The 18,144-nt window shown below is 39.0% G+C and overlaps 1 protein-coding gene across 1 annotated transcript; it reads left to right on the forward strand.

Annotated features, from left to right (window-relative positions):
• Positions 1-16,999: 16,999 nt before the first annotated feature.
• On the forward strand, positions 17,000-17,833 carry LOC149257716 (uncharacterized). The gene has a single exon (XM_089385121.1). It carries the CDS (start codon positions 17,000-17,002, stop codon positions 17,831-17,833), a length of 834 nt encoding a protein of 277 aa, XP_089241247.1.
• Positions 17,834-18,144: the final 311 nt, after the last annotated feature.

Below are 18,144 nucleotides of genomic sequence, written 5' to 3' on the forward strand. Positions count from 1 at the left end.
TGTTCAGCTCAAAAAATTGAAAGGTATGATAATGAAGGTAGACTTATCAAAAGAATTTGACAGAGTTAGTTGGCTCTACATCCAAATTTTTCTAACACACTTGGGATTCCCCTATACCTTCATTAAATGGATCATGTGTTGTATAACCAACGTCACATATAGTGTACTTATCAATGGTTTGGCATCCCCCTTTTTTCATGCGGAACGAGGGCTCAGGCAGGGATGCCCTCTATCCCCTCTCCTATTTCTCCTCATAATGGAGGGTCTTAGCAGAATTATTGGAGAAGACCACAGGTAAGGGAAGATTACAGGAATTAAGATCATTGATACCTACATTCTAACACACATGCTCTTTGTCGATGACGTACTTATTTTCCTCAATGGAGGAATTGGTGACTTAACATCTCTACACAATGCTTTTGGAATATTTCAAAAATCCATGGGAATGGTGTTGAACGAAGCAAAGTCCACTATTACAGCTACAGGATGCTCTCAACACGAAATACAATATGTGCTCAGGAGATTCTCCTTTACTCTCCTTCCCCTGGAAGAAGGTCTGAGGTACCTTGGCTATTGACTAAAGCCTCATGGATATAAAATAGCTGATTGGACCTGGCTAATCACCAAGGTAGAAAAACGCCTCAATATCTAGTACCATAAATATTTGTCAAGAGCAGGCAGATTGATCCTGATCAAGGCTGTTTTGGAAGCAATGCTCATATACTGGATGACGTTGGCTTGGATTCCTAGAGGGATATTTGCCATATTACAAAACATTTGTCGTGAATTCTTATGGAAGGGGAAATAGCCTAGGAGAATATTCCCATGGGCCAAATGGGAGACCCTTGCCCTGCCCAAACAATAGGGAGGTTGGGGAATCAAGAGGCTAGATGTCTTTTGCAAAGCATTGGCAATAAAGCTAGGATGGTAATTGCTCAACAATTTTAGCATATGGATGAAGGTAGCAGTCTCCAAATATATTTCCACTACCAATACTCTAGATTGGATCAGACAAGCGCAAAGGAATACCTCAAATATATTGTTAAAATTGGCAACTAGGGCCAAAATTTATGTGGGTCATCTTATTCATGGCTGATAATATTTTTATTATATTCCTCTCGTTGAGAGGTGTAGGATTGATATAAATACCATCTGATTCCGATAAGTATTCATGGAGATATGAATTTATTTTGATTATGGAATTATTATCAAGCCGACCTACAACTCATGTAGGCTCAGAAGCCCAACAGTCACATCTATTCAAACATCAACATTGTGTATAAATATAGGAGGAATTTTCATCATTTTGACTCACTCATATCATCACAATCTCTCTCTCTCTACTGCACAGTAAAGAGTCTCTTCTCTACTGTGCAGAAAAGGGGGGTCTCTCCCTCACACATGTGAAGTCGGAAGCTGCTGAAACTGAAGCTACAACTACAGAAGTAAAGTTTGACCTGCGTGGAATAGAATATCTCCTCATCTAAACTATGTTTTAGGTTCATCTAAACCTCCTTTGAAAGCCGTAACTTTTGGTGGTGGAATCAAGTCAATTCGACGAACGGTTTGCAAGATATCGACTGCCCTAGTTTGAAAGAAGCTGCTGAAACTGAAGCTGCAACTGTAGAAGTAAATTTTGACCTGCATGGAATAGAATATCTCCTCATATGAACTACGTTTTAGGTTCATCTGAACCTCCTCTGAAAGCCGCAAATTTTGGTGGTGGAATCAAGTTAATCCGACGGACAGTTTGCAAGATATTGACTGCCCTAGTCTGAAGCCAGAAGCTGTTGAAACTGAAGCTGCAACTGTAAAAGTAATGTTTGAACTACGTGGACTAGAATATCTCCTCATCTAAACTATGTTGTAGGTTCATCTGAACCTCCTCTGGAAGCCACAACTTTTGTTGGTGGAATCAAGCCGATCCGACGGTCGGTTTGTGAGATATCGTCTACCTTAGTTTGATGATGAAGCCGCTAATGTTGATGCTACTCATCTAGGGTTTGCTACTATTGATATGAATCAGATTTATTGCACTATTTCTCTCTGCTGAATTATTGAAGATAAAAGAAGATTTGATCAAAGAGTTTCCCCACACATTGTGGGGTTTGTCCCTGGCTAGCCGCCACATCTTGTGTCTCTTGTCTTGGCTTGTTTTGTATCGATCGTTTAATGTTATATCTGCACTTTAATTTATGTACATGTGATTGCTAATATGTGGAATATAATAAGAAAAATAAGTAAATTGTTATAAGCATAGAACATACCATAACTTAACATGGTACTAGAGCTGAGGTGAAGAAAAATCCGGAGCAAGAGCAAGAGAAATCACCGAAGAGAAGATTGGCAAGGCTATCCTAAAAGAATGATGGGGTCCTCAACACTCTTTCCTGCGGAAGACAAGCTCTATGAGAAATATGACTATCACAGATGGAAGATGTCTATCGATCTAACCCTTGAGGAACAAGGAGTGTTGGATCATGTGAGAGGCAATACTGTTGAGCCTCCATCAAATGCACAGGCTCCTACTGCCAGGAACAAATGGAAAAACGGAAAAGTCAAAACAAAGAAGATCAGGACTCTATCGACAATCACTTGGTGGCCTACATCTCCGACCTGAACACCTCCAAGGAAATCTATGATAGACTGGTGAGTTTATTTAAAGTTAATGATGCAAATCAAGTTTTGTTTCTTAGAAATAAACTGAGGGAAATCAAGAAGGGTAAATGCAAGCATACTTCTTAAGAATCACTGAGATCAAGAATGATCTCCTATCTATTGGGGAGACTATTACTGATAGAGGAATGGCACTCACGACTCTTGGAGGATTACCATCCGAATGGTACGTGTTCAGGACTACTCTTCTTAACAATAATGTAATTCCTGATTTCGAGGAATTAATGTCTAGATGCATCCAAAAAGAAACAAGGGTAGAATAGCAAGAAACACCCATGCCTAAAGGTCCTCCTGCTACCTTTTCTTCTCATGCTAAGAAAAGAAATAATTCTAGACTAAATCAAAAAGAAAGGCTGGACCTAAGGGTGGAAGAAAAGGACAATGTTACATTTTCAATAAAGTAGGTCACGATGCAAGGGAATGCCCTGATAGAAAGGACTCACCGTGACGATGATCAAAATCCCTCTCATGGTAATCAAAGGGATGGAAAATTCAATGGCAAAGGTAAGAGGAGAGCTAGGAATCAAGGAAGAGGACAACCATTCAAGAAGGCTAGAAATTCCAGGATGTATTAAATGCACCTGACCTAAGAAAGGACCTGGTGTCCATCTCCGCAATGGAAGAAAAATGCTACAAGGTAACCTTTAGTGATGGCAAGGTACATATATGGAAAAGTAATGTTAAATATGCCTTTACTCTTGGGTTTCATGTTGATTCATTATATCAGGTCGATGGAAGTCCGTTAGGCGTGATGTCTTATGACACACCTCTTCAGTCTGAACTTTGGAATCAGAGGTTTGCCCCCTTTCATTATAAAACTCTCCTCAGTGTAAGAGAAATGGTGACAGGGATGCCCGAATTCCGAGTAGAGAAAGAAGGTGTATGTCTAGGATGTGCCGAACGAAAGCTCAAAAGGGGCCCATTCCCCTCAATCCAAAGCAAGACCTTCGATATATTACAGTTGGTCCACTCAAGCATATCTAAGGGTTGCATTAAGAGGGAGACTACTACACCACATACTCCTGGGTAGAATGGTGTGGTAGAAAAGAAGAACCGTATGATTGTGGAAGCTATCTCTATGGGTAGATGATGTAACAATCCCCGATGTGGAGGAACCCATGGATCCTATTTATCCACCCAAGCCTTCCTCTTCTAGGTAGAGGCCTTCATGGATTAGGGAGCTACTTGATGATGTTGAAGGACATGCTGCACCCCAAGGAACCTTTCGTGAAAGTAAGAAACCTAATAGGTATCAAGGATACCTAGCCATCATGAGCACGATCATACAAAATGAACCTTCATCATTCTCAGATGCCGTCAAGCATCAAGTTTGGAAGGATGCTATGACCATTATGGAGAATGATGTCTGGGAGGTAGTTCCCAGACCCGAAGACAAGACAATTTTTACTTCAAAATGGATCTACAAGATAAAGCTACAGCAGATGGAAGTACGGAATAGTATAAGGCTGATTTTGTTGCTCGTGGTTTCTCCCAAAAGGAAGGTATAGACTATGATGTGATATTTTCACCTGTTGCCAGATATACGACCATCCGCTTGATCATAACCCTTGTGGCTTCAGAAGGATGGAACCTACATCAGATGGATGTCAAGACCGCGTTCTTGCATGGTTCAATCAAAGAAGAGGTCTATGTGGAGCAACCCGAAGGATTTGAGATTTATGATTGAAAATCTCATGTATGCAGGTTGAAGGAGGCTCTCTATGGGTTGAAGCAAACACCTTGAGCATGGTATGAGAGGATCAATAGCTACTTGATGAAGCTGGGATTCACTAGGAGTGAAGCTGATCCTAATCTTTACTTTAAGGTTGAAGATGAAAAACCTCTCATACTGGTTCTGTATGTGGATGACCTATTTCTAACAGGTGTAGACCCTCTCATTCACAAATGTAAGAGGGAGTTGACTTCTAAATTTGAAATGAATGACCAAGGACTTGAAGTGTGGCAGAAGCCAAGGGAAATTTTCCTATCCCAAGGAAAATATGTGGTAAATATATTGGAAAGATTCGGTATGATGGACTGCAAACCTGTGACTACCTCAAGGATCTTAACTTTTAGAAGTTATATGGTAGTGATGTCAGACCATGTTTGGGAAATTCCTTTAAGTTTCATACACTCATTTGCATTGATGTTCTTAGTGAATCTCTGTTCGAACATATGTTCTGCAGTTAGCATTTTGAGCTCATATTTGGTTGAGCCTCACTAGATTGATGCCAAGAATCTTCTAAGATATCTTCGTGGCACAATTACTAATGGGTTAAGATACGCTGCTGGAGATGCGAGACTACTTGGATATACTGATGCTGATTGGGTAGGTAGTGTGGTGGACCGTAAGAGTACTTCCGAATGCTGTTTCACCTTGGGATTTGCTTCGATATCCTGGATTAGCATGAAACAGAAGTCGGTGGCTTTAAGCATCACTGAAGTAGAATATATTGCTGCTAGCATGGCCTCCTGTGAGGAAGTCTAGTTGTGAAAGCTCGTTAGTGAGCTGTTTGGATTTACATTGGATACCACTGTGATTCTCTCTAACAACCAAATTTGGGATTCGATTATTGAGGAATCCTGTATTCGTCGATTGCTCTAGCAGATAGACATCATCTGGGATATGGTGAGTCGATGAGCAAGGAGGCTCCATCTCATTAAGATGATGTACAAGTTGATACACCTTGTCAAAGCCCCGAGGAAAGATCTAATCTGTGATTTTCCCAAATGACTTGGAGTCATCAAGAAACCCTTGTACAAGGGTCCTGCATGTTGCATATATTGAGCTCTAGGAGCTCTGAGGGCTTGCGGTTCTTGCTGGAGCAACATACGACCACAGGGTGACTCACCCTCCCCTGGTGGTGCGAACTAGAACAAGATGATTCGCTCTCTGGTGGGACAAGATGATTCACTCTCTTATGGAATATGATGATTCGCTCTCTTGTGTAGTAGGATGATTAGTTCTCCTGTGAGGCCTGGATTGATGTGCTCTCCATAGAGATTGTAGCAGGATTGATGTGTTCTCCATGGCGACTGTAGCAGGATTGATGTGTTCTCCTGTGAGGCCTGGATTGATGTGTTCTCCATGGCGATTGTAGCAGGATTGATGTGTTCTCCTGTGAGGCTTGGATTGATGTGTTCTCCATGGCGACTATCATAGGATTGATGTGTTCTCTTGTGAGGCCTACATTGATGTGTTCTCCATGGTGGCCTGAATTGATGTATTCTCCATGGTTATTGTAGCAGGATTGATGTGTTCTCCTGTGAGGACAGGATTGATTAGTTCTCCTTTCGAGGCATCCTACCCATGCAGTCTGGGACTCATGGGAAGTACCTCTCATCTGATCAATGAGCAGGGAAATGAAGCTAGGGACCATAGTAGTATCGATGGACGCATCATTGTATCTACCATACTCCCTATGCTAGGATGACCTCCATTGATCTGGGATCAATGATACTGGTCTAGAACCAGTAGTAGGAGTTGTACCATACTATGACACTAACTTCGGGTTGGTTGAGACTGGTCTGGGACCAGTGGTACATACTCTGAGACTGACCTTGTGTCAGCGCAGTACGAGTATGGGACCAGTGAGAGTGGTACATACTATGGCACTAACTTCGGGTTGGTTGAGACTGATTTGGGAATAGTGGTACACTCTCTGAGACTGTGATACTAGTCTAGGACCAGTGGTAGGAGTGGTACCTACTATGAAGCTGACTTCGGGTCGGTTGAGACTGGTCTGGGACTAGGTATGCACTATGAGACTGACTTTGAGTCAGTGGAGGATGATACTGGTCTAGGACTAGTGGAGTTGTACTCACTATGACGCTGACTTCGGGTTGGTTGAGACTAGTCTAGGACTAGTGGTACATACTCTAAGATTGACTTTGAGTCAGTATGATACATCCTCGATCATTTCTTCTTCTTCATAATTTGGACAAAAGTAGAGAAGAGCATAACAAAGTAGAGCCATACAGATCAGTACCGAGTAGAACAAGACAAAGCAGAATAGGCAGAATAGAGCTAAGCAGGGCAAGGGTTAGGTTGTACAGGGTAGTGCATTTGATGGATGAATAGTAATGACCGATAGACAGATTGCAAATGAAGTTCTCCCTAGTTGAGAGGGAGTGTTAAAATTGGCAACTAGGGCCAAAATTCATGTGGGTCATCTTATTCATGGCTGATAATATCTTTATTAGATTTCTCTCATCGATAGGTGTAGGATTGATATAAAGATCATCTGATTCCGATAAGTATTTATGGAGATATGAATTTATTTTGATTATGGAATTATTATCAAGCCGACCTACAACTCATGTAGGCTCAGAAGTCCAACAGTCGCATCTATTCAAACACCAACGTTGTGTATAAATATAGGAGGAATTGTCCTCATTTGGACTCACTCATCTCATCACATCTCACTCTCTATGTACAGCAAAGAGTCTCTTCTCTACTGCGCAGAAAAGGGTCTCTACCTCACACATGTGAAGCCGTAAGCTGCTGAAACTGAAGCTGCAATTGCAGAAGTAAAGTTTGACCTGCGTGGACCAAAATATCTCCTCATCTGAACTATGCTATAGTTTCATTTGAACCTCTTCTGAAAGCCACAACTTTTGGTGGTGGAATCAAGTCAATCCGACAGACAGTTTGCAAGATATCGACTGCCCTAGTTTGAAGGAAACTGCTGAAACTGAAGCTGCAACTGCAGAAGTAAATTTTGACTTACATGGACTAGAAGATATCCTCATCTAAACTACATTGTAGGTTCTTTGAAACCTCCTCTGAAAGCCGCAACTTTTGGTGGTGGAATCAAGTCAATCCGACGGACGGTTTGCAAGATATCGACTGCCCTAGTTTGAAGCCGGAAGCTGCTGAAACTGAAGCTGCAACTGCAGAAGTAAAGTTCAACTTGCGTGGACTATAAGATCTCCTCATCTAAACTGTGATGTAGGTTCATCTGAACCTCCTCTGGAAGCCGCAACTTTTGGTGGTGGAATCAAGCCGATCTGACAGTCAGTTTGTGAGATATCGTCTGCCCTAGTTTGATGATGAGGCCGCTAATGCTGATGCTACTGATCTAGGGTCTGCTACTATTGATATGAATCAGATTTATTATACTATTTCTCTCTATTGAATTATTCAAGATAAAAGAAGATTTGATCAAAGGGTTTCCCCACACATTCTGGGGTTTGTCCCTGGCTAGCCGCCACATCTTGTGTCTCTTGTCTTGGCTTGTTTTCTATCGATCATTTAATGTTCTATCTGCACTTTACTTTATGTACATGTGATTGCTAATCTGTGGAATATAATAAGAAAAAGAAGTAAACTGTTATAAGCATAGAACATACCATAACTTAAGATATATCCATCATTTGGAAGGCTGTAACAAATGCTAAGAGTCTTATTCAGAATGGCTGACTTGGAGAATCCAATCAAGATCACTTGTTCACATAGGGGAAGACCCCTAGGTTGGCTATGGCAATGCTTATAGGATACCATCAGAGTTGAAAAGACTCCTTGTTAATCAGGGCATCACCCACATCTGCCATATTGCCGACAATGCCCATTCTACCATGACATAACAGGCCTGGAAATCAAGGAACCTTCTAATATCCCTCTGCACTGGCAACAAGACTAGCACGACTACATAATTGTATTAACAAAGGCCCATATCAAGATTACAGAAGGAAACGACGAACTAATATGGGCATTTTTCAAACATGGCTCTTATTAACCCAAGGAAGGATATCTGGTATTGATGGAATCTTATAAACCCCAAGCAACTAAGCCTTGGTGGAACCTAATGTGGAAGCTCAAAGTGGCTCCTAGAACCTGGCTACTAATGTGGTCTATTTTGCACAACAAATCCCAGACTGGTGCAAATTTGATGAAGCGATCTTATCTAGGACCATTTTGATGCCACCTCTGTAGAAACTGTAGTGAAGACAATAATCACCTCTTTCTGGGCTACCCTATCATGCAAGAGCTATGGAACAATCTACACACACCACTTCCCATATTATGTCAGTGGCATGGTGAAAATATAAAAGATGCATGGAACAACTGGTGGAAGGCCACCACAAGAAAGGAGAGAAATCTGCCATTACTTACATGTTGGGCTATATGGATAGCTAGGAATTGTACCATATTTCATCAGAAGGCTCCTCACTGGCCCTCTATTCTGTCTAGAATAATAGCCGACTATCACTCCATCACAGAAGAGACCACCCATCAGCACAACAGGAACATCATGCCAGAAATCGTAAATACTTCTATACCATGGGCTTGTTTCGACAGATCGGCCAAGGAGATAGGCTGTGGGGTGGGAGCCATATTATATTTATCAGAAACCCACACCTTTAAAATACAAATGGGCCTGGGTAGAGGCACTAATAATTACACTGATCTCATAACATGCAAATTCCTCATCCATTTTTCCCTGAACAAATAGTGCACGAACCTCCAACTCTTTAGGGATTCAAAATTAGTATGCAACTGCATAAATAAAAAATCTAATTGCAATGCATACACATTGAGGCATGTCTTGGATGATATTCACAGCCTCATCTTGAATTTTGACTCTTTTGTTTTCCATCAAATTTTCGAGCGCAACAAAGCTGCCGATCACCTATCCAAGGAGGCAGCGCACAGGGATGATGGTACTTGGATGATTTATGAGGAGAAGGATCGTGTTACCTATTGTCACTACCATAGACTCTTCATATATCTAGAAGCATAAGTGGATGGCTGAATATGAGTCAGGAATTTTTTGATTATATGTAAATATTTATGTTTTTTCCTACATGTCATTATAGAACTAAGTTGAACTATACTCTCTCTGCGTAGAGACCATACTTTTTTTGCTTTTTGATCAGTTTGTTCCCTGTGTGGAGCATTACACTGCATTTTAACTTATATTGGACAGGAAATGCCTTACATACTGCATATGCTCAGCATCTACAAAGTGTGATTTTCTCTTATTAATGAAAAGTACGACTTTTTTCTCGTTTTTCTCTTATTAATGAAAATTACGACTTTTTCCACGAGAATATATATATATATATATACACACACACACATATATATGTATGTGTATATATATATATATATATATATATATATATGTATATATATATATATCTATATATACATATCTACACATATCTATCTATCTATATATATATATATATATATATATATATATATATATATATATATATATATATATATTAATTTTATCTATTTACCTATTTATTTATTATTATGTTTTTTTCTTCCAATAATTTGGTAATAATATTAATTTTTTATTCAACTTGGTTATCTTATTTTTTACTAAAAATAAGATGTTTTTGTTATTAGGTTATAATTCTTGAATTAGTTTTTTTTAAATAATTTACACCTTACTTGGCTTTATTGAACTTGACATATAAATAAATAATATTTTATACATAAACATAACTGAAAAAATTATAAACGTATAAAATAATTATTTGATTAATAAACATTAGTTCTAATCCCTATTTATACCATTATTAGATTAAAATATATAAATTTCTTAATTGAATTATCTAATAAATTAAATAGCTACATATAATAGAATTAACATAATTTCATTTTATTTTTATTTACCTTTTAGCTAGAAGAGAATACTCCATATTTAGTTACATATTTAGTTAAATAATTAAACTTATTTAATTAGTTAGCTATCAAACTAACTAAGTTATCTAATTAATAACATTTATATATCCTATAATCATTCCTATAGTTTATATAGTCTTAAAATAATATAGAGTATATTAATTGATTAGGTTTCAGTTCTAGTTTATGTTATGTTAATAGAAATAAATAGATCTAACTAATTTATTAATTAACTAATTAATTTTCCCATCCCTATCTCTTAGTGAAGTCAATTATAGTTGTTGTCAAGTACATTGTAACCATTTCCTTGGTCAATCGATGGTCAATGGTAGCTATTTTTTTTAGATGTTGATTGATATGCTCTCATGATTTTTGAATAGTCCACTTAACACTCATTGCATCGGGAATGGAAAATTCTAGGGGCTAATATTCGCAGGGGGGATAATTTTTCATGATTGTTCCAAAAAAAAGATTCACCAATTTCCATTTTTTATGAAAATGATTCGCCCAAAATTTACAATATCATATTATTTTAGCTTAAAAATCACCACCATTATATTAAGATTGTATATAAAATCATGATAAATTTGAATAAATTTACAAATATATCAATAAATATTTTATAGTTTGCATATTAGGGACTAGTGACATTTGCCAATGTTTTTGACATCAAGATAATTTTCCATCCTTCAAATTTTCCCTGGCATCGGGTGATGCTCACAGGGGTGAAGAAGTGGGATTGAAACTAGTGAAATGAATCACATAGCGTTAATCATCACTTCCAATGCTTGCACCCAGTAACCAAGACTTCCCGGGCTACAGGGTGCAAGCCCTGAATGTGATGATTGATGCTATGTGATTCATTTCAGTAGTTTCAATCCCACTTCTTCACCGATGTGACCATCGCCCGATGTAATGAATTCTAAGTGTATTATTCAAAAATAATGAGAAATTAGTTAGTTACGACTACCTCTAATGGAAATGGTCATAGATGAATGACTTACGTAACGTAGTTGAATCCTGAAAATGATATCTAATATAGTGCACTGTGAAAACCCCCAATACTTATTTCAAAAGAGTGAAGGGAACTCTACCTGAATGGTTCATGAGGCACAATACTTGCTAAGGTTTTGCAAATGGGGTAGCAAGCTAAGTGGGCTTGATTGTGGTGAAAATTCCACAGTTAAGCACGCTTGAGCGAGAGGTGATATAGGATGGGTGACCTCTCAGGAAGTCCTAGTTACTAGGTGCAAGCCCCAAAAGTGATGATTGATGATATGTATGTGTATATATGTATATATATATATATATATATATATATATATATATATATATATATATATATATATATATATATATATATATATATATATATATATATATACCTATATATATATATATTATATATATATATATATTATTTTTATCTATTTACCTATTTATTTATTATTATGTTTTTTTCTTCCAATAATTTGGTAATAATATTAATTTTTTAGTCAACTTGGTTATCTTATTTTTTACTAAAAATAAGATGTTTTTGTTATTAGGTTATAATTCTTGAATTAGTTTTTTTTAAATAATTTACACCTTACTTGGCTTTATTGAACTTGACATATAAATAAATAATATTTTATACATAAACATAACTGAAAAAATTATAAACGTATAAAATAATTATTTGATTAATAAACATTAGTTCTAATCCCTATTTATACCATTATTAGATTAAAATATATAAATTTCTTAATTGAATTATCTAATAAATTAAATAGCTACATATAATAGAATTAACATAATTTCATTTTATTTTTTTTTACCTTTTAGGTAGAAGAGAATACTCCATATTTAGCTACATATTTAGTTAAATAATTAAACTTATTTAATTAGTTAGCTATCAAACTAACTAAGTTATCTAATTAATAACATTTCTATATCCTATAATCATTCCTATAGTTTATATAGTCTTAAAATAATATAGAGTATATTAATTGATTAGGTTTCACTTCTAGTTTATGTTAATAGAAATAAATAGATCTAACTAATTTATTAATTAACTAATTAATTTTCCCATCCCTATCTCTTAGTGAAGTCAATTATAGTTGTTGTCGAGTACATTGTAACCATTTCCTTGGTCAATCGATGGTCAATGGTAGCTATTTTTTTTAGATGTTGATTGATATGCTCTCATGATTTTTGAATAGTCCACTTAACACTCATTGCATCGGGAATGGAAAATTCTAGGGGCTAATATTCGCAGGGGGGATAATTTTTCATGATTGTTCCAAAAAAAGATTCACCAATTTCCATTTTTTATGAAAATGATTCGCCCAAAATTTACAATATCATATTATTTTATCTTAAAAATCACCACCATTATATTAAGATTGTATATAAAATCATGATAAATTTGAATAAATTTACAAATATATCAATAAATATTTTATAGTTTGCATATTAGGGACTAGTGACATTTGCCAATGTTTTTGACATCAAGATAATTTTCCATCCTTAAAATTTTCTCTGGCATCGGGTGATGCTCACAGGGGTGAAGAAGTGGGATTGAAACTAGTGAAATGAATCACATAGCGTTAATCATCACTTCCAATGCTTGCACCCAGTAACCAAGACTTCTCGGGCTACAGGGTGCAAGACCTGAAAGTGATGATTGATGCTATGTGATTCATTTCAGTAGTTTCAATCCCACTTCTTCACCGATGTGACCATCGCCCGATGTAATGAATTCTAAGTGTATTATTCAAAAATAATGAGAAATTAGTTAGTTACGACTACCTCTAATGGAAATGGTCATAGATGAATGACTTACGTAACGCAGTTGAATCCTAAAAATGATATCTAATATAGTGCACTCTGAAAACCCCCAATAATTATTTCAAAAGAGTGAAGGGAACTCTACCTGAATGGTTCATGAGGCACAATACTTGCTAAGGTTTTGCAAATGGGGTAGCAAGCTAAGTGGGCTTGATTGTGGTGAAAATTCCACAGTTAAGCACGCTTGAGCGAGAGGTGATATAGGATGGGCGGCCTCTCAGGAAGTCCTAGTTACTAGGTGCAAGCCCCAAAAGTGATGATTGATGCTATGTGATTCATTTCACTAGTTTCAATCCCACTTCTTCACTACTATGAGCATCACCCCTTGCAATGAGTGGCAAGTGTAGTATTCGAAGATCATGAGAAATTAGTTAGTTACGACTACCTCTCATGGAAATGGTGATAGATGAATGACTTACTTAATGCAATTGAATCCCGAAAATGATATCTAATATTTCCTAATTTGTATTAAAATAATAACTTTAAAATAGAAACTTTATTATATACTTTAAGCTTTTGTGATCCATATCAAATTTATTGAGGAGAGTTTTTAGCAAAAATCACATCAAAGACCCTAGAGATCGAATCTTTGGTGTTCATCTCGCTTTCATCGAGGGGACTGTTGACAAGATTTCTAGGATCCTTAAGAAGCATAATGTTCCCTCAACCTTTAGACTCCCTAACACTATTCGTAGCTCCCTTAGATTGGTAAAAGACCCGGTTGACCCAAAGGACATGGAAGGTGTTTATGTTATTCCATGTTCATGTGGGACACCCTATGTTGGGGAAATTGGGCGCTCTATTAACTAAAGGATTCATGAGCACTCAATTGACATCAAACATGGAAGGTCCTGGTCTTCAGCCCTTACAAAACACGTGGAGAAGACTAAGCACCATAGTTGTATTGAGGAGGCCCGGGTCATTGCCAAAATTACGCAGTTTCATCACAGGAAGTTTAGAGAGGCCACAGAAATTGAAAGGAGACCGAATAATCTCAACAAACATGACAGATGGAAGATCAATAGTTGTTGGATCCATGCCATTTCCTCCTAGATCGCTCTTCTTTGGCTATATCTATATATATATATATATATATATATATATATATATATATATATATATATATATATATATATATATCGATATACATAAGACTATTTCAAGATGGACAAGTACTACCAAAAATAGAGGGAGGACACTGCTGCGAATGAAGATGAAATGTGTGAGCGAATATGGGTAGGGCCTCGTGTCTATAGTACGAGACACTGCAGCTGGAAGCAAACAGTAGAATCATGTAGGCCGCTTGATAGTGATGGAAACCATTTCTTACCCTCTGTCTTCACTACCGTAACAAGGTTTTACCGAAGTTAATATGCCCGTAACCTTACTGCTCCCGTGCCCGGTGTTTAGGCCTCCGTTGACACTATCACCCACCCTTCTCGCTACTCCCTCGATGGTTAACCTCAGGCAGTCGTGATCTTTGTTCCTTGATAGCTATGGACCTTGATCTCATTGACTACTCGGAAGAACCGTTGGTAGAAGGCTCTATTTGGTCGACCCTGCATGTTACTGAGGATGGCATGACCCCGTTTAGCTGTATGTTGACAAAAACCATCACCAGTTTACCTCCATTCTCAGGCCCTTTAGATCCTTTGGTGATACTGTCAGACGACCCCCTGACCTAGCCATCCCTTTCCACCCCTCCACCGTCACCATCCTCACTAGGGTTTGCCTCGGGTTGCCTTAACCCTAACCCTGTGGATATTTGTGCTGGCCTACCCTCCCATCCATCATCCTCCAGCTTTAACATTTCATTACCCAGCTCATCCACTGTCGCCATCTCTAAACCCCTGATCATGCCGCATTCATCTTCCCCCCCATCCGGCAGTTTTTCGAACATCCCTCCCTTATCGGACGCCCTTCCTTCCGACCCTCCCCCTCCTCCTGAGGATACACCTGTCTCTGGGGATAACTCTGATCGTCGGGGGGATACAATAGCTGAAATGCGGCCTCGCAAGAAATCTAGATGCTTTAGATCTAAAGTTGAAGACATCATTCTCAGGCTCAAGGAGGACATACAGTTAGGGGAAACAATGGATTTCGCGGACAGAGTATTGGTTGGAAGAATTCGAGGTCAGAACTACTCTGCGGCCCGTTTAAAGTTATGGGCCTCCGAGGTTTGGGGACATCACTTGGCCGACATACCTACTGTGTAGACCTTTGTGAGAGGCTGGTTTGCATTAAGGTTCGCCAGGCCTGATCAAACGAACTGGGTTTTATCTTCATTCTAGCACTTTGAGCATGCACCTATCCTTCCGCAAAGATGGACACCACTTTTTGACCCAAAAATAGAGTAGATAGGGGTCGACCCAATCTGGATTAGACTGTCGGGGCTCCCGTTACAGTTTTTGTCTGAAGACATCTTCCGCCGCATTGGGCATTTTCTAGGCACGTATATGGAGTACGACAAGTCTTACCAATCCACAGTTAAGATGGCCTATGCCAAGATAGTGGTACATATGGATACCATAGGGGGTTTACAGGAACACATCACCATTCAATGGAGGACATACACTCAAAAGCAACTTCTCGTCTACAAAGGAGTACCTTATAGATGTTGAAGATGCCATAAGATTGGCCACATATACAGGGATTGTCCCCTGAATAACAAGGCGGGTCAAAGGTCAAATGAAAAAGAACCAGGTACATCAAACCCTCAGATCCAGTCGCAGTCTACAATGGAAGTAGAAGAGCAGCCACAACAAGCAACAACATAAGTATTCAAGGTACATGAGAAAGAGACACAGAAGAAGCATGGGCAAGCTCCACTTTGAACACCCTCTCCACCTCGGATGAGAGCTCGGGCAGATATAGGGATGTGTTTTCCATGGGTATGTCAACTCCTATACTCTCCACTTCTTTTATTTCATCTGAATCTCCAAGTAATTCTTCCACACACTCTCATGCTAAACCCTCTGCTTATACTTCAGATGTTTGCCACTATTTTGTACAAGCTTTTGACCCTCATCATCCCCCCATCTCCATCCAGATGTCCTCTATCTATCAGCATTGTCCTATCATGACCCCTCCCCCTCTTTACACTACCTCCCAGCCATCCATCTCAGAGGTCCCTTCGCATCCTCTTCCCGATCATCCTATTAGCACTGAACCTCGATACCCCCTGCACTCGAGATTTCGCTCACAAGGTCTTGACACTATAGGATTTGGTATTGAATCAACCCCCTTGCTACCTAAACCACCTCGGGGGTGCCCCTCCTCACTATCCAAAGCTAAACATCAAGCAGGGGAGGAGATCACCATGGGTAAACAAAAAACCATAGATTGGGTTCTTAGAGCAGAGCAAACCCTTGACCTCCCCCCTCCATGAAGATGCTCTCCTTTAACTACCGAGGGTTGGCTAGCCTTGGGAAAAAATTAGCCATGAGACGACTGATTGCATCGGAAGCTATAGATATCCTTTTTCTCCAAGAAACCCTTGGTCCTACCAGCACCATTACTCCCTTACTCAAATCATGGTTACCAGGATGGTCATTTCATTCGCTAGATGCCACGGGAAGATCTGGAGGGGTAGCTCTGGGCATTAACAACCGTTCTATTAAGCTGAATAGTGTTTGGGGGGGATATGGTTTCCTGGGAGCTGATATATACTCATCCACCCTTGAAGCTGACTACAGAATCATCAATGTATATGGCCCTTGTCACGATAGGGCTGAATACTGGAGGAAATTGCTAAATTCATTAATTCTCCAGCAAGACAACATAATCCTGTGGGGGCATATGAATTTTTCCATAGGGTATGCAGAGTCTTGGGGCCATCAAGCATAGGTGGACATGCTATCAGCATTTTTTGAGAATCTTCTGGAGGACCACAACCTTATTGACATTCCCTCTACCAAGATCCAGCCCACATGGAGGAATAATAGAACTGGTGAGGCTAGCCTTGCCAGAAGGCTTGATAGATTCCTAATCAAAGAACCTCTGGTTAATAGAGGCACTTGTATCAGACAATGGGTTGGATCTGGGGGACTATCTGATCACAGACCTATCTATCTAGAAATGCAGGATGCCATTGATAAGCCAAAGGCTCCATTCAAATTTAACTCCACATGGCTGAGGGATGTTGATTATATGAGGATGGTGGCCGACTACTGGAAGGCTCACCCACCAGGAACTGGTGGGAACATTGTGGATGACTTTGTCCACAATCTGAAGGAGTTGAAATCCCTATCCAAAGCCTGGGCTCACAGGAAAAGAAAACTGGAAGACCAATTGCTTAGAACAGCTGAGGAGGAAATCTACACTTTCGAGGAGAATACTGGAGGGATAATTACCTCCCAAGAACAAAAAGATAAAATCACCTCACTGATGCATAAGAGAACACAAATCCTGAAGGATAGAGAAGAGAGTTGGAGGCTGCAGAGTCGGGCAATTTCGATTAAGGACGGGGATGACAATACCAAATTCTACCACAAATATGCCAACGAGAGGAAGGCAATCAATACAATATGGGAGTTAAAAAACGAGCATGGACAAGCTATACAAACCTTTCAAGAGTTGGCAGCACTGGCTAACTCACATTTTAAGGACATTTATAAGGCCCCCCCTATCGCCACCTTGGCTAAAGTGATGTGTACTACCCAGATCTTCCCCAGATTCATAGATTAGGAGGTAGACCTAGAACTTACAAGAGAAGTAACTCTAGATGAGCTTGAAGGAACCTTATAATGGCTCAAGATGTACAAGAGCCTGGGGCCTAATGGCTGGACAGTGGAATGTTACATTTCTTTTTTTGAAATCATAGGGGCAGACCCGTTAAGGATCATAGAAGAATGTCGAAGGTGCGGGAGGATGTCGGAAGGCCTCAACTCCACATTCATAGCTCTCATCCCCAAAGCTGATAAACCCTCTACCTTTGATGATTTCAAGCCTATATCTTTGTGTAACTGTATCTACAAAATCAATGCTAAGATCATTGC

The sequence above is a fragment of the Pinus tabuliformis genome, chromosome 6 (assembly GCF_031772625.1).
Source record: "Pinus tabuliformis cultivar Carrire ecotype Pingquan chromosome 6, CPIR1, whole genome shotgun sequence".
Taxonomy (NCBI): domain Eukaryota; kingdom Viridiplantae; phylum Streptophyta; class Pinopsida; order Pinales; family Pinaceae; genus Pinus; species Pinus tabuliformis.

Excerpts from the sequence above, each read along its gene's own strand:
- LOC149257716 (XM_089385121.1), top strand. The coding sequence starts at position 17,000 with ATGCTATCAGCATTTTTTGAGAATCTTCTGGAGGACCACAACCTTATT.